A 22191-nucleotide genomic window follows, 5' to 3' on the forward strand; every position below is an offset into this window, starting at 1 on the left:
TTCTAGCACATCACCCATGGATAAGCTCTGCCCTTCATCAGCTGAATCCTGAAAATGTGAAGGGCTTCTGTCCACCCAGGGTGATTGAGTTGAGGCAAGTTCAACATTTCTCAAGCCACTTCTTTTTCTAGCACCTTCTGATGAATGCAGACCCTGTCTATAGCACCAGAAGAGATGGTTGTAAAACCACTTCCAATGGTGGAGGCCGTGTGAGCTTCCCGTGGATTAGAGTTCCTAGTACCTATCTTGCTCGTTGGTTTTTTGCCCACTAAGGGGAGAGTGGAGTGTGAGCAGCTCACTTTGATCATCAATACTCCTATTTTTCCAGGACTTCAGAAGAAGTGAGGATATTAGAATCCAAAATACTGTAACACTGACTAGATTTAAGAGCTAGATAAACTGCACGGTGCAGTATTTCATGGAGCTGGCACCCCTCTGCTGCCGGGCCTGTCATCCGTATTTCTTAATCAGCCCCTCTACAGTTCAGAGCGTCTGTTCTGAGAAGTTATGAGAAATACTGGAAAGAAATTGTTGGTAGCTATGGTCTTTTTAATACAACCCCAAATGAAATCTAGAAGATCACTTTTTTATTTTGTTTCTGTCAAAAGCACCTATCCATCTCATTTATACTTTCTTCTTTTTTGTAAATGGGGTGATAATTGATGGCTATGTTATGGGAGCAAAGTTGTTGGAATAATCAGTGAATTTTTAAGCTGTTAAAAATGGTAGATGCCACAGTGACTTCTCAGATGTGGAAATCGGAAAAGGAAATGAATAGCCGTGAAAACCAAAATCCCAAGATTGCCTTGGCTGTGAAATGGGATTTGTTAAGGGAGTAGAAGGGAGACTTCGGGAAGAAGGTGAAGTGACCTGTGCATCAAGAATGTGGACTGAGTTTTTGAGCTCATAGCTCTAGAGCCGTTTAATGGTTTGGTTTGAGTGAGTGAGTGGATGGGTGGACAAATGAAAATGTACGTTTGAGCTGATAAAGCTGAGTAGTTCTGGTAGGACTTGAATTATCTTCAGACTCAAAGTCCTGTAGGAATTGGAATCATCATTTGCTGCCTTGGGGCCTTGTCTCAGCTGGAATCCGTGCCCTGACTGCCACTGGAAGAATTAATTTTTGCCAAGGATCACCCAGCTTTATAGTGCTGCTGACAGTCCTTGTTGGAAGAACAACCTTTTCCAAAGTGATTCATCAGATTTGCATGTGCCATGGTTAGGAAGGAGGTCTGCTTCCAAACTTGGCTTTTTAAAATCGTGTCCCAATGGTAGAGTTTTTTTTCTCCCCTTGCCATACTCTTAAAAAGTATTCCTGAGCCTTCTGGTGATGTTCTCCTCTTTCCTAAGTGCTGTTTTCATGGTAGATGACTGCTTGCCTAGGGCGGAAGAGGGCTTAGTGAGTCTGAGGAAGGAGAAGGAAGCTCCACGCCAGAGCAGAGTGAGCAGGCGAGGAGTGGAGCAGGTGAAGAGATGGGGAGAGTGGGTGGGGGCCAGGCCGTGGAGAGGCTCCTGAGCCTCAGGAAGAGCAGATTTGAGATACATGAGGAACCACTGAAATGTGTGAAGCAGGAGAGTGACGTGATCTGATGGATAATCTTACCGTCTTACAGAGTCAGTTGCTGCTGTGTGGAGCCCGGACTAGAAAGGAGCAAGAGTGGAAGCCAGGAGACCAATTAAGAGCTTGTTAGTCCTCGTGCCTACCTGGCACCAAGGCAGAGAAGGCGGAGATGAGCAGGTGCAGGGACATGAGCTCAGAGGAGCAGGGATTTCTAGAAGAGGCATGGGAATAATGGTCTGAAAGTGTTCGTATGCTGCAGCTCCCGGCTGTCTGGAGGTGAAAGATACAGTCACTTTCCACATGAGAGGCTTCAGGGATTCAGGATCCTGGAGATAGCAAAGTTTCCGTTAGGACACGCAGGACAGGGGAACCTTCAGAGCACTTGAAGTTGGGGGCTTAGGAGTGTTTGCTCATCGCTGACTGGGAATTCCGGGGCACACAGTGGAGGGGTACAGGAGGGAGAGAGTGGGGGAATTGTGTGTGATCAGCTCACGGGCAAGAACGGTTGGGGAATGAGTTATGTGGTTTTAATGGATGACTGGAGAACCCTGCACTTTGGCTGGGGCCTGGGGTCAGCGGGATGTCAGACGTGGTGGAATTTGTTCTTGTTTGCCTGCCCTTAGACGAAGGAGAGCATTTGTTTCTGGCGCTACAGTGTTGGCTGGGAGCTCTTTCCAGATAGCAGTTCCTTTAAGTTACATTTCTTGGAAATATCCTACCAAGAATGGAATCATCATTACATCGAGTCTTCTGGTTGCAAATGCACATTCAGTGTTGCTAGATGACTGTAATGAGGGTAAAGCCATGTTTATTTTTGCTGAAGCTCACTAACTCCTTGCTCCCCTGCTGCCCCCAATACCATGCTGACAACAAGTCTGAACAACAGACACTGCCAGCAGTATTTCCCTCCATTTGCCTTTCCATGTGTTTCCATCCAGAAGGACAGGCAGTTCTGCTAGTCTGGTCCCCCGTGCTAAGGTTTTAACAGAGCCTTTGTTGTGAGGAACAACTGCCCAGACCTCCCAAGCAAGACCTGGGTGAGGTCCTGCCTTACTGAACTATTGAGATCACTGAGCATCGCTGGGATATGATGCTTGATCGCCCGTACCAGTCCCTCACGCCTATAGTATTCTCATTCACCTCATCAGAACCTTCACACCAAATCAGTGCCAAAAATCAGGAAAGAGTTGGATAAAAACCCAAGGATTTGTATGTGGCAAGTGAGCTTAAACTTGTTTGAACAGATAACCTCAGTGATTTCAAATCTATTATTTTTCCAGCCAGCCTTTTACTTTAGCAGATCTCGTTTCAGAAACAGCTACTTCTTTTTTTAAAGTAATGTATTTCAGATCAATATTGAGGATGCCATCACTTAGAGTGTGGTTCGAGTCAGCAGAATAACTAGAAATGACATTGTCAGGTCCTAGCTTTATTCTCTTTCCATAATTTCCATGACTAATATATTTTGTTTATGTCAGATTTAAAAAGTATGTTACCACTATGAAGATTAAGTCTGGCTGTGTTCCCGTATCAACGCTCTATAATGTAGGAACAACTTTGCAGTTGAAATATAGCTGCAAGCTTAGCTGATCCTTGAAGCAGTCTAGAAGCCAGCTGGGATCTCAAGGGCAAGAGAAAACGCCATTATTTAATTGGAAAAACAAGCTGAAAAGAAATCTTTGAAAAAGTGGGGAGGGAAGCGTGCCCAGGTGGCTCAGTCAGTTAAGTGTCCAACTCTTGATTTCGGCTCAGGTGATGCTCTCAGGGTTGTGGGATCCAGCCCCATGTCCAGCAGCCTGGAGTTGGGCTCTGCGCTCAGTGGGGAGTCTGCTAAAGACTGTCTCCCTGTGCTTCTCCCCCAAAAGCCCCCCCACACGTGCACGTGTACTCTTTGTCTCTCTTTCAAATAATAAATCTTTTTTTAAAAAAGGCAGAGAGGGAGACAGCATTGGCATAGTCCTAAGTTGGGAGGCAGGGCAAGTAAAGGGACAGCTGGCCCTCAGCAGGTTGCATAATAGTAGCACAGGCTGACGTTCGGTTTCAATAATCATTTCAGTCTGCAGAAAGCCTTGATCGTGCTTGTCAGGCAGCTCCGTCATGTATCGGTGCTTGGACCAGAGAGCTCGGGAAATTCCTTTCTACCTCTTACCATCTTGAGGAAACCCTTTCCTTGATTCTGCAGACATTCTTACTAACATCTGGGGTGGCTTTTTGTTTCTTTGCTTTTGAAGCACAAATTCTGGAATAAGTTTTCTATGTCTGCAGTTTGCCTTTCCTTACAACGGAACTCACTCTTGAGCACCTGCTCTGTAGATCCATCTCCGTCATTTTACTAACACAGAGGTACCATTGTCCTAAAGAGCCTTTTCTTGATCATCATTTTGTCTTCCTTGTATATTGGTCTCCGTATCCATCACCTCTCTGCTTGAAACTCAACCGTCTCTTAGCTGCCTTTTCCTTTTCCTATTGGCTGGAATACTGTTGTTTTAGCTACTCTCACTCTTTTCTCATTGCTATTTCCCTACCTCCTTTAAGGGTTTTTCCTTTCCATTCAACCCCTCTGATACAGACATTCAAAATTATCTTTGATTCTGTCTGTTATCTTTGTTTCCGCTAGTTTTTAGGAGATTATCAACCGGCTATAGATTGTAAATGCCGTATGGGCAAGGTCCATTTCCCTCTTACCACGTCCCCATTATTTAGCACTATGCGTGGGTATATATGTATTTTGGTTGAATAAATTAATAAACATGATTTCATTTGTTCTTATGGCTTCAACGGTTCCTTCTTAAGGTGGAGTGACTTCCTCAGTCTCTTATCTCCAGTCTTGACTTTTATCTCAAGTTCAGGTCATAACTTTTACGTGTTCAGAGAACATTTCTAGTTATTTATTTATTGGGGGGGGGGGGGCATTTCCACTTTAAATAGCATATGTGGCTTCTGAACTGAAATTATAAAATCAGATGTATTATTGTTCTCTCAGAAAACTCCACAGTTCTACCTGTTGGTAAGTCCATTTATGCTCATGATATCACTGTTCTCTTGGTCAGGTTCACATAGAAATTATCTTCATTTTTAAAAAAATTTATTTATTTATTTATTTCAGTGGGGGGGAAGGAGACAGAGAGGTGGGGAGAGAGAATCCCAAGCAGACTTCCCGCTGAGCACAGAACCCCATGGGGGGGGGCTCGATCTTACAACCCCGAGATCACAGTCCCAGCTCACATGAAGAGTCAGAACAGGTTGCTCTCTCTCTATCTCCTCTGTCCCTCAAATACTAATTCAGCACCTACTTACTATATGTCAGGTACTATGCTCAGCTCTGAAGATAGAGCAATGGACATGGCCTACCGTCGTGGGGGTCTTAGGAGCTAGACAGTAATCAAATGAACAGAGAAATAATTACAACTTGTAGTTAGAACTCTGAGTTTGGATTTTATTCCAAATTCAGTAGGAGTAAATGAGATTATGACATGATCTGGTTATATTTTGAAAAGATCACTCGGGCTGCTCTGTGAAGAATGGTTTGAGGAAAGACAAGAGCAGGAGAATAAATAGGATGGGAGACTCGGTGGGAGACTCCTGGTTTGAACTAAGGTGGTAGCAATGAGGATGAAGAGAAGTGGATGAACTTGAGGTGTGTTTTGAGGGTGAGCCAATAGAAGTTGCCAACCATAGTTTAGATACGAGGGTAAGAATCAGTGGCTCCCAGGTCTCTGGCTTGAGCAGTTGGTGGGTAGAGGTGCTATTTACTCAGATGGAGATGGAGCAGGGATTTTTGCATTCGATTGTGGTCTTAAGGAAGATTTGTAGATGGAATCAAGAGTTCCTTCTGTCTGCTAAGTTGGAGATACTGGGACTTCCAGCGGGAAGCAGGCCATTGGCTATCTAGGTATGCAGTTCAGATAACAGGCCTGTGCTAGGAGCATCATTTGGGAATTGTCAGAATGACAATGACAGGATACTGATGATGATGATAAATAGCAAATGTGTGGTGCTGCCTCTGCCTGGCCCTGTTGTGAGTGCTTTATATTCAGCCCTCCAATGACCCTGGGGAGTCCATACCGCTAATCGCCCTGCTGTACGGATGAGGCGGCTGAAGCTCACTGGTAAATCACTTGCGTAGCGTGTCTCAGATAACTGTTTGTTACACTGAGTTAGAACTAACGATGTAGGTAATGTGGGAAGCTACGGAACCGCACATCATCATTCAGAGCAAGAGAATAGCTAAAGAGAAGCAGAGAGCCAGGATTGGGCTCACTGTTTTCATCACTTTGTTTCCCAACTCAGAAGCCTTTATTTGTTCCAATTGGAACAAAAGATAAATGTCCACTCCTCACTCAGACTGTCAAATCTTTACATAATCTATGCCCAACCTGCTTTGGTGTCTTGCCTGTTACCTGTGTGATTGCACCAATCCCTGAGATCACCTCTCTGCCCTCCCTTGCGCTCACTCTCCACCTTTCTCCACCTACCTGTTAACTTAAGTCTGCTCTAGGATTCAGGCTCTCTGTAGCCTTGAAGCCTTCCCTGATGCCTCCAGTGCAGAAACTAATCATAGTTACTGTGTGTCGGGTGCTTCCTGAGAGCTCAGGAAATGAGAAACAGGTAGCAGGCTCTTGCTTTGTTCTTTCTGCTCATTTTGTTTTGTTTTTATCAACATCTTCTTAGTGAAATGATGGAAATTTTTTAATAAATAGCTTATCTGGGGATGCCTGGGTGGCTCAGCAGTTGAGCATCTGCCTTTGACTCAGAGCATTACCCTGGGACCCCGGATGGAGTCCCACGTCAGGCTCCCTGCATGGAGCCTGCTTCTCCCTCTGCCTGTGTCTCTGCCTCTCTCTCTCTCTCTCTCTCTCTCTCTCTCTCTCTCTCTCTGTGTGTCTCTCATGAATAAATAAATAAAATCTTTTTTAAAAAATGGCTTCTCTACTTATCAGAGGATCAGAGATGACTTGAAAATTCAGATCTCTCACTGTAAACTGAGATTACTAATTTGGAAGTATATTTTGCTTTGAATGACCTTTTCTGTTTGAGTTGGGTCACTGGCATTAAGAATATATACTTGAAATAGCAGATTTCCTGAACTTTCTATCAGGCACTACTGTCTGGAATGCAAAGCAGGATCAAAGAAGCCCAGCAGATTACAACGGGCCTTGCTTGGGAACTTCCAGGCCAGATAGGATGACAAGACGTGGGCATAGAAGGAGTCATGGGATGGGCCCATCATCAGCCCTGGTGGACAGCTCTTGTGGTGAATCTGCTCCTCAGACTTATTTATACAGCTCAGCGTTTTTAAAGAAATCCAATTACTTGTCAAAATTTATGACTCAGGAGCTTTCACATAAAAATCCCATATATTCGCCTCCCTGGAAAACCCAGAGAATCAGACAACCCTGAAGGAACAGTGAGCCAGAGCCGTGGAGCAGCTCCGCCTGTGTGCAGGCCCCATGCTCTCTGGTTCTGCACGGTTTCCACTCCCCCACTGCATTGCATCCTGCCCACACTCCTCATTTGTGCCACTTGTTGGTGTCTGTGACCCTCAACAGTTCAGTCAGGGTGCCGTGTAATTAGGACAGAAAGTGTTGTGGGATTTCAGAAGGAATAGAGTGCACTTTGGAGAACACAGTATAATGGGAAGAATATAAGCTTTAGAGCTAGGCAGATCTAAGTCCAAATCCTAACCCTGCCTTCCTCCTGTGGCCTTCTGCCTTGGAGATGTGCTTTCCCTCCAGCTCCCTTTGCTTAAGATAAAATGGAAAATATCACCTCCCTTACGGGGTTGTAATAAGCATTAGCAATGATGTATGTATAGTTCCTAACAAGCCTTGTCCCTGGGCAGCATACACTGGTTGATCCTGTCCAAAAAGTCTAGCAGGATGCCTTGGTTTAAGTATTTGGAAATTGTCACCAGAAAAAGCCTGGTGTTGGGGGAAGCCAAATTCCAGGTAGATTAAAAAGTTAAATCTAAAGAAGTGTAACTCTTTTTTTTGTTGTTGTTAACCAAAGGGCAGTTGTATATTTAACTTCCCCCAGGTTGAGAAAAGACTTTCTAAGCATAAAAACCATGAAGGAGAACCAAAGAAAGGTCAGAGTTGACTCCAAAAGTCTTTGAGCTACTCTATATTAAGTATCATCAACTCCGTTAAGGGACAAATACCAAATGAGAAAAATATTTTCAGAAAGTATGACAAAGGATAAACATCTCACTATCTGTGGTTACAGATCAATAAGAGAAATACTAACATCCTGTAGAACAATGGACAAGGAACATGAACAGAGAGTTGACAACAGAGTAAATGCAAACAGCAAATAGTCATGGGAAGAAATGTTGAACTGGGTTAATAATTAAAGAATTCTCTGTTTGAATAATGAATTGTCACTTTTCCCCTGAATTTTTTTTCGTCATTTTCAGTTGGTAATGTTTGGTATTGGTGATGTGACCAAAAGATAGGTACTGTAGTATTTTCCTGATGGAATTCTAAATTGCCACAACCTTCTTAAGCAGTTTGATGGTATAAATCAAACTGGTTTAAAGTTCGTATTCTTGGATCCAGTAATTCCATTTTTGAGAGCATATCCTTAGAAAAATAATCAAAAATGTTTTTCCCAGGATCTACTTGCAGTAGCCTTTGTTTCTTTCTTGTCTTCTTTTTTTTTTTTCCAGCAGTGCTGGTGTATTAAAATCTCCGTGTCCAACACTGTGTACCTCATTACTGTATTCTTAGCATTAGCTCAGTGCCTGACAGACACAAGTGGTGAAAAAATATTTGTGAGTTTAAAGAAGGAAAGATATGTTCATATAAAGGAATATTCTATAACCCCATTTCTGAAATACTGTACATTTGAGATGAAGAAACCTGCTCACGCTCTAATGTTCCAAGTGTAAAGTGATTATGTAGAGAGGATGTTTCCTGTGCATGCACGGCGCTGATCCTGGATGATAGGATTGTATGTTCTTGGTGCTCTTGGCACTCAGTCATTCAGCAGCTATTGGTTGGTGCGTGCGGTAGGTGCAGAGCATGTTTCAGAGGACGGGACGACGCAGTCCTCTGTTCACGGGGTTTATCGGGGAGGGAGCAGGAAAGCAGACATCAAACCAGTCGTTTACATGTGTCTCCTACTTCAGTGAACATGTGTTACTTTTGTAGTAGAGAGAAACACCGCTGCTGCGGATTTTCAAGCATCAGTTGTTGGTTGAAATTCCTAAGGCACCTTTTTAGGACAAGAAAGGAGCGAATATGTGAAAAAATCTACATATAGCTTATAAAATGTGAAATTACCTTTCCAATGAAAAGAAACATATTTAGGGGGGCAGCTCCAGTGGCGCAGCAGTTTAGCGCCGCCTGCAGCCCAGAGTGTGATCCTGGAGACCCGGGATTGAGTCCCACATCGGGCTCCTTGCATGGAGCCTGCTTCTCCCTCTGCCTGTGTCTCTGCCTCTCTCTCTGTGTCTCTCATGAATGAATAAATAAATAAAATCTTAAAAAAAAAAAAAAGAAACATATTTAGGTTTCCTATCTGTTGGATGGTTAATAATGACAGAACGATAAATACAGCCAGACGTTTTCCCCTAAATACCATTTTTCTAAAGGAAACTGAATAGGTTTACATTGAGAGGCAGAAGTGGGCGTGCAGAACTTCGGGAAGCCCCAGCGCTCTTTGGGAATCATAATCGAGTGTTCAGATGAACCAGCTGTGCTCGGGGAGAGCGGGGAGAGTGTTGATCAGAATCCATATAAAAGCATGTTTTTTGCTTTTTTCATCTACTTGTAAAACTTTGTGTAGAAAACCAGAATGTCAGTGACAACGGAGCCCACCCTATAAGCCGATTGAGACCCTAAAAAGCCTCGGGATCACTGATCACTGGGTGGCGCAGCGGTTTGGCGCCTGCCTTTGGCCCAGGGCACGGTCCTGGATATCCGGGATCAAATCCCACGTCAGGCTCCCGGTGCATGGAGCCTGCTTCTCCCTCTGCCTGTGTCTCTGCCTCTCTCTCTCTCACTGTGTGCCTATCATAAATAAATAAAAGTTAAAAAAAAAAAAAAGTTTCTTTCAAAAAAAAAAAAAAAAGCCTCTTTTAAAAAAAAAAAAAAAGCGGGATCCCTGGGTAGCGCACCGGTTTAGCGCCTGCCTTTGGCCCAGGGCGCGATCCTGGAGACCCGGGATCGAATCCCACGTCAGGCTCCCGGTGCATGGAGCCTGCTTCTCCCTCTGCCTGTGTCTCTGCCTCTCTCTCTCTCTCTCTCTCTCTCTCTCTGTGACTATCATAAATAAATAAAAAAAATAATAAAAAATAAAAATAAAATTTAAAAAAAATTAAAAAAAAAAAAGCTTTCTGCCCAACATGGGGCTTGAACTCAGCCCTGAGATCAAGAGTCACATGCTCTACTGACTGAGCCAGCCAGGCGCCCCTAAAAAGCCTCTTTTAACTGAGATCAGGAATGGAAAATTTTATCCTAAGCCATGGGTTTTTTTAGGGGTTTGTTTTGTTTTGTTTTGAAGAAAGACCTAAGTAAATGAAAAGGGCTACAGAGCCGTGTTTTGGTAACTTAAGCATGCTTAATGGCTGTGAACGCACTCCTCTAAACAGTCTGACCCTTCCTTCCAGCGTTGCTTATCCATTTATCAAGTTGAGCTTTAGGCACAGCCACATGAGCTCCACTGGCCTTTTCTTTTTTTCTTTTTTTTTAATCTATTTCCTAAGTGGAAAAAGTGTGTGTGTGCCCTGCTTAAGTTAGAGGGTGGCTCAGGGGTCTGTTGGCGCTCTGGCCTCAAGAGGAGGATGTATCTGTGAGCTGTGTTGCCTTAGTAGAATCCCTTGCCCTCTTTCCTATCTCCTTCTACAAATTAGGAATACGCTTTCGGAGCCAAGGGTGTTGGAAGGGACAGATAACAAGCAGCAAAGTAATGACCTCACCTCCTACAGTGGGTGCCCTGGGTCTCACTGTCCTTTGGGGACTGATCAAGAGTAGCTCTATCCCTCGTGAAGGAGCTCCGTCTTCTGCTTTTAGGTAGAGCTAAAGTTTAAATGGAATGTAGTGTGTTTAACAGCAACCTGAGGCTTTCTCTCCTTTGAAAAATTCAGATCTTAGGAACATTAAGTGAAACATGGCTCTGTTGAACGTCACTTTCTGTCAGGGCCGATGCTTCCCACTTGCCACGTGGAACCCTCTCTCCCTTGCTGGCTCTGTGCCCGCCACATGTTTCCAGGTGGAAGTACAGTGCTCACTCCTTTTCCACTGGCCTTGGCGTCCCTTCCTCCTCAGTAGTGTTTCTACCGCTTGAAGAGATCTTTGTCTCAGGATTGGCTTTATGTGCAGTTCAGCGTCTTTCCTCTCTCCACTACGCCGCCCTGTCCCATGTCTGCACTTAGAGTAGGTCATGCTGTGCGCTCCGAGCATGCGGCATGCGGAGGGCCACGGGAGGTCTGCTCCTCCCTGTGTTGAGCCGTGGTCAGTAACGGACTCTGCGGCCTAAATCCAGGAGCCTTGCGCCTCTGATCTCATGGATGATGCGCTCCCTTCTGGTATACTTTGTCCAGCAGGACATACATCTTCTCTGGTTGGAATCCTTTTTTTCAGAGAGCTGACTTTTGCTTCTCGGAGATGCAACGGGGCCACCCAGGGCCGGGTCACCTTCGCACTGCCCTCTGGCTGGCTGAGGGGTCAGAGGATAGTTATTACTTGCTACTACAAAAGAAAAGGTGGCGACATAATTAAAGTCAATCACCAAGACCAAAAGTTATTTCAAACACTGCTTTTATCTTCTGCCTGTAGAAGTTAGGACTGTGCTCCACAAAGTCACTGCCAAGGGTCAGGACCTGGAACTTAAACTGTTTATGCAAGTTCATTATTGTTTTGATTTTGACTTTCCTAAAGGAAATCATTATAAATAGTTATGTTCTGAGAAGCACCCCTACAGTATAAACATAAACACAGTATTGCAGTGAAATCAATCCTACAGTAAGCCAAACGCAATCCCTTGCATCAGAAGTGAAGTAGGTGAATGGGTGGATCTGCCCAGAATGGACGTGGAAAACTCAGGAAACTTGGGTCTCAACTCTTGACTAGCTCTTCGGATGCACCCCTTTGTTGGCTGCGAAGCAGGAGGACCCCACCTTTGGGCTGTTTCCCAGGCCATGCGGGAAGCTCCACTAGAGTCCCAGACAGGAGTTGACTTTGAGCTCCCTGGAGGAGAGGGGCAATGTAAATGCAAGGCATTTGTATCTGAAGTGTTTGACCGCCAGTCCCGGTTTGCAGCAGTGTTCGGGTCAAGCCAGAGCTCCCTTATGTAAGAAAATCTTGCTGTTGACGCTTCTGGAAAGAAACAAGAATACATCTCCAAGACGCCAGAGGAGCTATAGGAAGAGTTGTAAACTGTTTTAACATAGGCATGATTAGTGAATTAGCATAAATTGTAAAAAGGCGATGAGAACTCATCACACCACGTCTTGTTTAAATCCCATTTTTTTCCACACTATGTCAAAACACAGAGCGCAGCATAAAACACACGTAAAGAGTTCTTGTGTAAGTGACTTAATTTCTTCACAGGCCAGAACGGGTTCTTGTTCATTTTAGATGCTGATGATGATAGTATCTGGCACTTGTACTTAATATGTGCCAGTCTCCAAGTGACTTATGCAAATCGCATCAGTGGAGGCTTAAAACAGCCCGATGTGGCAGGTCGTGTCGTTGTCCCCATTTTACAGATGAGTAAACTAAGGTACAGAGTGGTGACACAACCTGCCTAAGGCCCAGCGGCTGCCACGCACGGAGCCAGTAGGTGAACCCCTGCAGTCTAGCTGAGCAGAGGTTCACATCCCTTGACCATTGTCAGGTTCTGCTGCATCTTGATCACACAAGCAGAAAATGTAGTGCAATGAATGCTGTTTTCTAGGAAGAGAACGGAGACTACACATATGTAGAAAGAGTGAAGATACCCTTGGATCATGGGACCTTGTTAATCATGGAAGGAGCCACACAAGCCGACTGGCAGGTGAGAACATGCAAGGAATTTGGATTCACACGGAGGCGGTGCCCTGACGGCCACGAGTAGTACTTTCCCTAGTACATATGGTGAAAAGCAAGTTGCTTTTATCATGATCGAAAGGCAGGACAGTGGCACATTTTCAAGGAGTTTTGATTCTACAGAGCAAACATCCGCAGCAGTGGCGTCCAGTCGAGCTTTCTGTGACGGGGGAAGTATCTGCGTCTCCTAAGTCCCCGTGTAGTACCCACAGCTATTCTTGATCTCTTGACATGGGGCTAGTGTGCTAAAAGACTGAATTTTTAATTTAAGTTAAATTCGTTTCAATAGCTTCAGGTAGCCAGTGGCTAGCACAGCTTCACACCTTAGGCCTGCGTGTGTTAAAGCCAGGTCACCTGTAGGGTGTGCAAGTTCACGTAAACGCTTAGCACGGGAGTGCGAGCTCATGGCCGTCTTGGCTCTCAGCCGCTTATGTGCTTAGGAGATGTGGGAAGTGGCAGAAAGCTGCGAGGAAGATCCACGATTACAAGAGATACAGACCTCCCTGTGAAGGCGCTGGCTTATCGGAGTGATGGGCGGGCGGGGGGTGGGAGGGCACTTGACTTCAGAGAAGAAAACCTTTCTCCACGAAACTTCAGATCCTTTACTGATGCTCACAGGGGATGAAGGGGGGGTGAAATCAAAATCGTCCTGTCGTCATAAATGTGTTTATGTCAGCGTTATTTATATTTCTGTTCAGCACCGAGTCCCCAGAGAGTACCACTCTAGAGAACCGAGAATAAACCTGACTTTTCGGACGGTTTATCCAGACCCCGGAGGCACTGGTGGTGTGAGACCTTGAGAGAGCAGCCGTGCTGACACCGAGCACATCTCCCGCTGCGAAGAAACCTGCAGAGGCTGGTGCAGCTCATCTCTCGGGGTAGCTGTGGGGAAGACGGGGTGGGATTTGCTTCCCAGCTCGGAGTCCTGTTCAGAGACGGCCAGCGGCTCGCGTGCGTGCTCTGTTCACCGCTGGGACGCTGCTCCCCGATCACATCTTGAAATCACATATTTCCTTTACACAAATTAAAACTGCTGTGGCCGTGCTCACGGGTGATTTTGTCTGTGGACTGTTTCTTCCCGCCCTCCCTGCTTCGTTTGAGGCAATTGAGTGGGCCCCGCCACCAGGGTAAATGCGCACGTGTCTGCTCCTTGTGACTCCGTGAAGTAGGATATAAACAGGCATCGGCGACCGCAGCCCTCGGCAGGCAGACCGCTGCCCAGAACCAGAGGAGGCCTCACCGAGTCTCGTGAAGTCCACCTCAACGGCCCAGCATCTTGGCTTGCCACTTCCGTAATGGAAAGCTGCGTGTTCCGGGAGCACTTCATCTAACCGAGTCTCCCTCCTGGGACACGCTGGGTACAGGCCTCTGAACAAGGAGCAGAGGCTTCGTCCGGTAGCCCAGCCATCTGCAGGCAGCCACCGGGAAACTTGTAACACGAGAGAAGCCTGTCCCCTCGGAGAGAGAAGTAATGGAGTGATGTCATGAGAAATTTAGGCTGAAGAGCAGCAAATGTCCTGCTGGTGACAGCTGTCCCGCACAGATGAGTTTCCCCTGGAGAACGACTTGAGTCACTTAAGCCCAAGCCAGAGAGAAGCGGGAGCAGTCCCCTGGGGACACACTCGGTTACCCAATAGTCATTTTTCCTTTAGGTTCCGGGAGCCCTGTGACGAAAGCTGTCTTCTGACTCAGTGCCCTCTTAGACACAAGTTCCCGAGATCCCACAGTTAGTCCGTGATGTCACCAAGGTTCCCAAAACAGAACAGGGTGGCCGCCCTGTGTTGCATCATAAATCAGGTGTCGTCTTGACCTCTTGACCTAGGAGCGCTGCCCAGGATTGATTCCAAACCAAGGAAAACTCAAGAGAAAGAAAATGGAATTAAAGGGATGAAAACAGGGCAGGAGAGTTAGAGTTTCCCTGGCTGCCTGCTGGGAAAATGTGTAGAGGCTTCTTGCTTGTGATCCTGTTTGTGTTCCGGGCTGTAAGATGCACGGTCTCGGGGATGGTGGGACTTGCCACCAGCTGGCAGGCTCTTCCCCGGTGCTTGATGGGACTCTGGGCCAGGCAGGCCCTGCTCTCTGTCGGATTCTGGCTCCCTCCCACCCCCACCCTTTTCTGGTGATGTTTTGCGTGTGGATAGCTCCTTTCTCTAAGAAATGCTCAGCGCTTTATAAAATCTGAACATCACACCAAGCCTTTTAGGGAGGGAGATACAAATTACCATAAAAATAAAATAAAGCCTCTAATTCCTGGCTGTTTTCCTATTAAACAAAATCTGGCCAGGATGGTACAGCCAGCTTGGGTTGTGAGTCTGATGCATGACATCGGGAAATTCCTCTTCCGCCCCCGTAGACCACAGAACCCGCAGCTGGTCCCCGGTCCTACGGCGTCCCTCCTAACGTAGGGTCAGGGCCTCCCCTCGTGTCAGCTGCACATTTGATCTCTTCCCTCGTCGCTGCTGGGGCTGCCAGGGAGACAGATGCATGCTCCGTGCCCGCAGCCGGGCCACCGCCGGGGCATCTTCATCTGAGAGCAGCAACCGCAGCTTCTGTTTCTCGGCACCCGGTGGTAGGACTGCCTTTTTTTTTCTCTAACCACGAAGATGATATCCCTTTTGAAATGACAAGCAGATACTTGCTGTGGAGTTAAAGCACAGGGTTTAGGACTGGACAGGACTTTTCAGAACCTGGCCAAGGACGCTCCGTGACCGCACCAACCTGCCGCTGTGTTTTACTGGCCGTAAATCTTAGCCAGGAATTCAGGGCTGAGCTACTTTGCTGACAGCGCTTGTAAAACGGAGGAAGTAAATATAACAACGTACCATGAAGAAAAACCCCCTTAGTTGTTTGCTGCCCTTTTTTGATTTTTAGTAACCTGCCAGGCACTGTCCTGGAAACTTTCTATGTCATCCTTCATCCTCCCCACAGCCCTGCAGGAGAGGGATGCTCTTCCCATTGCAGAGACTGGCAGCTGAGTCCCCCAAGCAAGGTAGAGTGAGGTAATAGGCCTTGGAAGTAGCAGAACCAGAATTCAGACCACGGGTGAGCCCTTAAACTGTGTGCTTATTCCTCCGCCATGATGGATGTAGGCCCAATAGTTGCCGGGCATCCCTGAGAGCCTGGACCCCTGCGCTCGCTCCTGCGGAGCTGGCCGCCCCGCTCACCCTAAGCCCCTGCTGGAGCTCACCCTAGGCCCTGCTCACCCTAGGCCCCTGCCAGGCCCCCGTGTTTGTCCTCTGCTTTCCCGTATGCGAGGGCAGGCCTCTGCATCTCCTCTCATCATTAGCATCTCCAACTGGCCCTTTAACTAAGGAAGCTCATTTTGGGGACCAGAACCCAGTTTTTGGCAAGTTGGATATATCTCATCCACCCTTCCTGTGACCCAGACCGTGTTTCCTGGTGGTATCCCAGCAAACTCCGGTGGGTGGTGGCCCCTTCCTCTTCATGCTTACCTGTGAGTACAACTGGGGGCCCCGAGGACGCGCAAAGTCAGCATCACGCTTCATAGTTCATGAGGGTACTGCTGCGGCGAGCAGGTGGCCCGAAGAAACGGGTCGGGTGGTGCCCTGGAAGCGCCTCGATGACAGGCAGGCCGCCTCAGAACAGCAGCTAGCGATCATGTATCCTCCACCGTGAAACCTGGTCCACTGACTTCGGTGGCATTTGGATCACAGCCCGTAACCCTGACGTTTCCCGAGTCTGCGGCCTCCTGGCCCCTGTGGCTGGCCCTGCTCAGTGCGTGGCTCTGTGCCCTGAATCGCCACGCAACAGGGTGCTGTGCTGAGTGGAGGCCCCGGGGGGCCTGTGGAGGAATCCCGCACGTGATGGGTCTCTGCCCCGCTGAGTCTGGCAGCTTTTACTTGGCTGCGGAATATCCAAGACCCACATTGCCTTTTCTGGTCATAAACACTTGGTAAGTGTTGAATCTGAAGTCTCGATTGCTTTATTTTTCTGAGCGATGGTTTTGAAAAAGCTGAATGTTTCCATAGCGATGCATTTTGTTGATTTGAATCTTTACTTAACACGAGTCAGCCCCGCGCTGCCCTCGGACGGGCCTGGGCCGTAGCCGTGCCCCTCTCCCCATCTCCTCTTTGGAAAGAACCCTCGCATGAGGCCTTAGGTGGCTGCTGGAGCCCAGCCTGGCACGCGGCGCCCCGTGTGAGGTCAGCAGGGAGATGACGCGGGCGTTCGTCCCTCAGAGTGGAGTGGGCTCCTCTCCAGCAGGCTTCGGCCCGTGCCCCTGTGCAGTGCCCTGCCAGCCTCCTCTTTGCTGTTCGGTCAGTGAGGGGCCGTGCGTCCGGGAGCAGTGTGGGGAGCAGGGGCACTTAGACGGGACGCTTGCAGCAGCATTCCTGGAAAGCCGGTTTTCTCAGTGCTGCGCACAGTGTGAGTGACCGCATCGTCGTTACAGAAGCGTCTGTGCCGTCACCCCAGCCCGTCACACTCCTGGACGCCTGGTCCCCTTTCTCCTGGGGCCTCCAGAAGCGTGGACGTGTTCAGGCAGGATCCTGGCCTCTCATCCCACCAGCTGTCCCTGTGGACGCAGATTACAGGTTTCTGAGCAGAAGCAAAGGTGAACGCCAGAAGGGGCTTCCCTGACCTGCGTTGGGCCTGGGGGCTCGGGGGCTCAGGCATCTGGCTCGTGCCATGGTCGCACGGGTCACGGGCTGGCGCTCCGCTCAGAGTCGGCCTCGGTTTCTCCCTCCGCCCCTGCTCCTACTCCTGGGGCTGCAGGGGCTGCTTTCTTGGTCCTCCCACGGGAGCAGCAGAGACCCCAGGAGTGGCCTGCGGGGCAGCACACGTGGTGGCCGGGACGCCCCTGCGCAGGCCGGCGGAAGCCGTGCGCCCCGGGCACTGTAGGGCCGGCTGCCCCGTCCCGGGCCGTGGTGACCCATCTGTCCCTGTGCCGCCAGCCCCCATCCTGTGCCCTCCTGTGCTTGGAGAACGGCACAGGTGGGGCCCTCCAGGAGGGGAGTGCGCACCCCCCAAGAACACGCCTCCCTGCCAGAGGAACGTGGGAGGGGTGGATAGGGACGCTGCGGCGGGTGGGGGGGGCTTCCCCCTCTGGCCCCGGGATGCCCAGGCAGGCCCCCGAGAATGCCTTCCGTGCCCTCGCCCTCCCTGGGGAGAGGAAACTGCAGTGTTTCCTCTGCAATGTTGGGGATTGGCCACCAGCTTCCTCTGCACCGTCTCTGGCAGGAGCCTGTGGTCCCTGCACCTGCGGGAGGCAGCGAGCAGGAGGCCCGCAGGAGGTACGGAGGCCCCGGGCCAAGCCGGGGCACGGGTGGGCCCGGAGCCTGCAGGCTGCTCGCCCCCGCCCCGACCAGGAGGCTGAGGTCCAGGGCTGCTCAGCGCCGGGCACCCGGGCACCAGGAGTGGTGGGGACACGGTGGGGACACTGCAGCCGAGCGGGGGCAGGGAGCCGGGTGGCTTCAGCTCGTGGCCCGCCCCCCCTGCCAGGCCTCCTTTGTGGCTGGTCACCCAGGCTGCTGGCCCCAAGTGGGACGCCGCACGTGCCCTGGTGACCGCAGCCCGGCCTCCCGCGGGCGAATTGTGCCTCTGCCATCCACCGCGGCCCTGTGCCCTGCCTGTGCCCCTGCCTGTCCCCCTGGCGGGCTCCGGGGCCCCACAGCTTTGCGGGCAACAGCGAGGGAGGCCCAGGAGCTTCGGGAGGAGGATGGGCGAAATGAAAATTGTCCACAACTGGGGTCCATCGTGTCAAGATCCGGCTGCACTTAGGCGTCTCCTGGGACATTCCGAGGCCACGCGGCCGAGCGCTCCCAGGTGCCAGAGCGGCCTGGCCTCAGAGCCCCGTGCTCCCCGCCGCCCCGCCACATGCTCCGGGCTTGGTCCCCTCGCGCCCCCCCCCCCCCGCCTAACCCCACTGCCTGTCTCTCCCGGGGCCGCCTTGGAGGGTCCCCAGCCTGGGGGACAGGTCGCCAGCCAGGCTCGGACGCACCCCCACAGTCCCATGGTTTTCTCGTCCTTGCTGGCACTAAGTTCTGTACAGAACGCCTCGGCCTGGAAGGTTAAACAGGATTGCCAGGCTGGAACGCGGTTCAGGACCAGGGCTCTTACGTCCACAGAGCGTGTGTGAGATGCAGCGGGGAACATACAAGAGGAGGACACGACCCTCCCGTCACAGATGAAAGTAAGCCAGCATGGCTTTCATTTTCTTTCTCAAAAATTTTTTTTGTTTTTATTAAAAAAAAATTGTTTTTATTCCTGACTACAAAAGGAGTATGTGTTCTTTTGCAAGAAATTAAAAAGATAGGGATCCCTGGGTGGCGCAGCGGTTTAGCGCCTGCCTTTGGCCCAGGGTGCGATCCTGGAGACCCAGGATCGAATCCCACGTCGGGCTCCCAGTGCATGGAGCCTGCTTCTCCCTCTGCCTGTGTCTCTGCCTCTCTCTCTCACTGTGTGCCTATCATAAATAAATAATAAAAAAAAAAAAAAAAAAAGAAATTAAAAAGATAAGAGGAAAATCACTTGTAACTTTACAACCAGAGACCATAAATAGCTCTTCACGTTTTGCAGTGTTTTTTCTACATATTTGTAGCTTAAAACAAAAAAAGAAAAAAAAAGCAACTTTGTACGGAACTCCTCCTTTCCTAGCCTTTTCTATTAAGAATATCGGTGCAAAAAAAAAAAAAAAAATCAGTGCGTCCTTTCACGAAGATGGTGCTGAAGACGAAGAAGGAAGCCCCTGCCCCTCCCAAAGCCGAAGCCAAAAAGCAAAGGCTTTGAAAGCTAAGACAGCGGTGCTGAAAGGCTGCACAGTCACCAAGAGAAGATCCGCATGTCACCTACATTCCAATCGCCCAAGACCCTGCGCCCCAAAGTCAGCCCAAGTATCCTCAAAAGCGTACCCCCAGGAGAAACAAGCTTGATCACTATGCCATCAAGTTCCCCTGACTACTGACTCAGCCATGAGGAAAACAGAAGAGAACAGCACCCTTGTGTTCATTGTGGACGTCAAGGCCAATGAGCACCAGGTCAAACAGGCTGTGAAGAAGCTCTATGACATTGATGTGGCCAAGGTCAGCACCTTGATCAGACTGGGATCATCTAAACTGAGTCCAGCCGGCTATAAATCTAAATATAGATTTTTTCACCATAAAAAAAAAAGATCATCAGTGTGTGACTTTTTTAATATTTTTTTTATTCATGAGAGACACAGAGAGGCAGAGACACAGGCAGAGGGAGAAGCAGGCTCCCTGCGGGGACTCAATCCCAGGACCCTGGGGTCACCCCCAGAGCTGAAGGCGATGCTAACCCACTGAGCCCCCGGGCTGCTCTTCCATCGGGACATTAATCACTCTCCATTACATGGCTCTGCGTGGCCGCGTAGTGTTGTGTCTGGTCGTGGTGGTCTCTAACCTGTGCCATCACGTTGGATATTTAGATCGTTGTTGACGTTGGGGTGGTGTTTGCTGTTATCAGTAACCGGTCAGTTTTGGAAATCAGGAGAGGGGCCCGTGGGAGGCCGGGTGGCGTCGTAGCTAAGAGCCCAGGCTTTGGCCTCATTCAGACTTCAGTTCAAATGAAAAGAACAGGTAACGTTTCTACAGAGCCTGGATATGGCGCCCAGGCTGTGTTCAGTGCCGCACGTGTATTGCCTCATGACTATTAACCGTCACAGCCGCCTGGGGCCAGGAGCTATTTTTATCCTCATTTTGCAACTCAGGAAACAGAAGCACCTCCTCACTTAGGCTGCTGTCCTGTGGCTGGCCTTCGTGCCCGTCCATTATTATTTCCTAGAATACGTCCCTAAAAGCACGGTCCTCGCCCGGATTTGGAAGGCTCTGTGTATCCATGAGGCCTCGAATCTATGGTGTCCGTGGCTTTCCAGAAAGGGCTCGCCAGCTTTTCCTACCAGTGGTGCTGAGCACACCTGAGAACCCCCAGCTGCGCTCTGAGCACCGGGAGTAGCCGGCCCGGGCTCAGGCCCCACGCAGGGCCCCCCGCGAGGCCTCTCTGTCCAGGAAGGAAGGGGCAGCTGGCCGCCCTGCCCGGAGCACGCCAGCCCTCAGTCCGTCCGTCTCGGGCAGCGTCAGCCTTGAGGCTGTGTCTTGTGTCATTTGCTGAGAAAACAAGACCCACACTTGGCAAAGGAGCTCGATGACAAGGTGGATGTGAAGCACGGGGCCCAGACAGCGCTGCTGCGCTCGGAGCAGCATGAGATGGGATTTGGGGCGGCCGTGGGGAAGGGCTGCGCTCGGGGGCAGCAGCCAGTGGAGAGGGCTGTCGGGCGGTGGCGGCCTAGGTGGCCTGCTGAGGGGCCTGGCCAGCGGGAGGGGGCTGCGAGGCCGCTTTCAGGAGGAGCGAGGGGCAGGGCAGCCCCTGGGGACCCCAGGATCGCAGGAGCCAGACCCCCACAGGCCGAGCCACGGGTGAGAACAGCGGCGGCCCTGACCGAGCTGGGAGGGAGGCCCCGGCTGCGGCCACCACCGCCCACGCCCGCACCCACACCCACACCCACCACTGCTCCTGCGCCCCCACGGAGGCCCGGGCCCCGACCCGCCCTGAGCTCAAATGCCGGGCCCTAACCCGGTGCCTCCTGCAAGCCGCCACCAGGGAAGTCCGCGCGACCGGGGACCCCGGGGTCGTGCCCTGGGCCGATGCGGGGCCAGACCGCTGAGCCACCGGTGTCCCTGGGGGAGCTTCTTTGACCAAAACCCACGGTAAAAAAAAAAAAAAGCCTGCGTCCCCGCCCCCGCGGCGTGTTCCGCTGCAGCCGAGGCGCCCGAAGCTGCTTCCCGCGCCGGCCCTCGGGTGCCCCGTCCCGCCGGGCCACCGCGGCCTCCCTCGGGCCTCCCGCTGCCTGGGCCCCGGGGCGGCCGCCCGTCGCACGGCCTCGCACCTGGGCCCCGCCGCCAGCCCCTGCCCCCGCCCAGGCTCGGGCGCGGTCGGGCGCGGTCGGGGGCTCGGGAGCCCGGGACTCCGTGCGCTGCGGCGGCGGCGGGCCTGGGAGCGACCCCAGCTCCGTGTGCGGGGGCCTGTGGCGGGGACAGCGGGGCCAGAGCGGGACAGGCCGCGCGCAGCTGGGCCCGGGAGGACCCCCGCGGCCCCGACGGGCAGGCCACGGACGCGGCAGCACGCGGTGCCCACGCGGTGCCCACGCGGCGGCGGGCGGGGCACAGGCGGGGCACAGGCGGGGCCTCCCGGCGGCCGCGGGGACAGGCAGGGCGCTGGCCGCGGCTCCGGGGCTGCTGTGCTGGCCGCGCCCTCGCCACCACCGGGCCGGGCCGCAGGCTGCGGCGGGAGCCCCGGGCCCGGGCGGGGACGGGGCGGCGGCGCAGGTCCCGGGCAGCCGGCGCTCCGGAGGGCATCCGCGGTCGTGGGCCGCTCCCTCCAGGCCCCGGCCCGCCGCGCACCCGTCCCACCCCCTGACCCTGCCCTGCCCCTGCCCCTGCCCGGGCCCGGCCTCGGTCGCGGGACACACGGGACGCCGCGGGGCGGGGCGCGGCGCGGGCCGTCCAGGCGGCGGTTTCTGACGGGCGCAGCGGAGCGGCGGGGAGCAGCCCCGGGGCCGGGACGGGCACCGCGGACTGTGGGGTGGGGCCTCGGGGTCCCCTGGGAGCGCAGCGGCCCTGCTGC

At 51.3% G+C, this 22191-nt stretch overlaps 1 protein-coding gene and 1 long non-coding RNA gene across 7 annotated transcripts in view; one reads left to right on the forward strand and one right to left on the reverse strand.

Moving 5' to 3' along the window:
- Positions 1–13646, forward strand: part of ALKBH3 (alkB homolog 3, alpha-ketoglutarate dependent dioxygenase) — a 34884-nt gene extending 21238 nt beyond the window's left edge. For 2 of the 6 annotated variants that reach the window (XM_077863671.1, XM_077863672.1), the window contains exons 9-10: positions 12461–12559; positions 13290–13646. In XM_077863671.1, the coding sequence (XP_077719797.1) occupies positions 12461–12559; positions 13290–13391 (201 nt within the window). In that variant the 3' untranslated portion in view covers positions 13392–13646. Of the gene's footprint in view, positions 1–6659; positions 7934–11145; positions 12222–12460; positions 12560–13289 lie in introns of those variants that run through there. The other 4 variants (XR_013360217.1, XR_013360218.1, XM_077863673.1 and 1 more) reach the window with 3 other exon arrangements.
- LOC144292823 (uncharacterized) lies at positions 896–17182 on the reverse strand. The gene is made up of 2 exons (XR_013360219.1): positions 16044–17182; positions 896–15229 (listed from the first exon to the last, which is right to left on the reverse strand). It is a non-coding gene; the product is annotated as an uncharacterized LOC144292823 (long non-coding RNA).
- Between the last annotated feature and the right edge of the window lie 5009 nt (positions 17183–22191).

This window comes from Canis aureus, chromosome 21 (assembly GCF_053574225.1).
Source record: "Canis aureus isolate CA01 chromosome 21, VMU_Caureus_v.1.0, whole genome shotgun sequence".
NCBI classification, from domain to species: domain Eukaryota; kingdom Metazoa; phylum Chordata; class Mammalia; order Carnivora; family Canidae; genus Canis; species Canis aureus.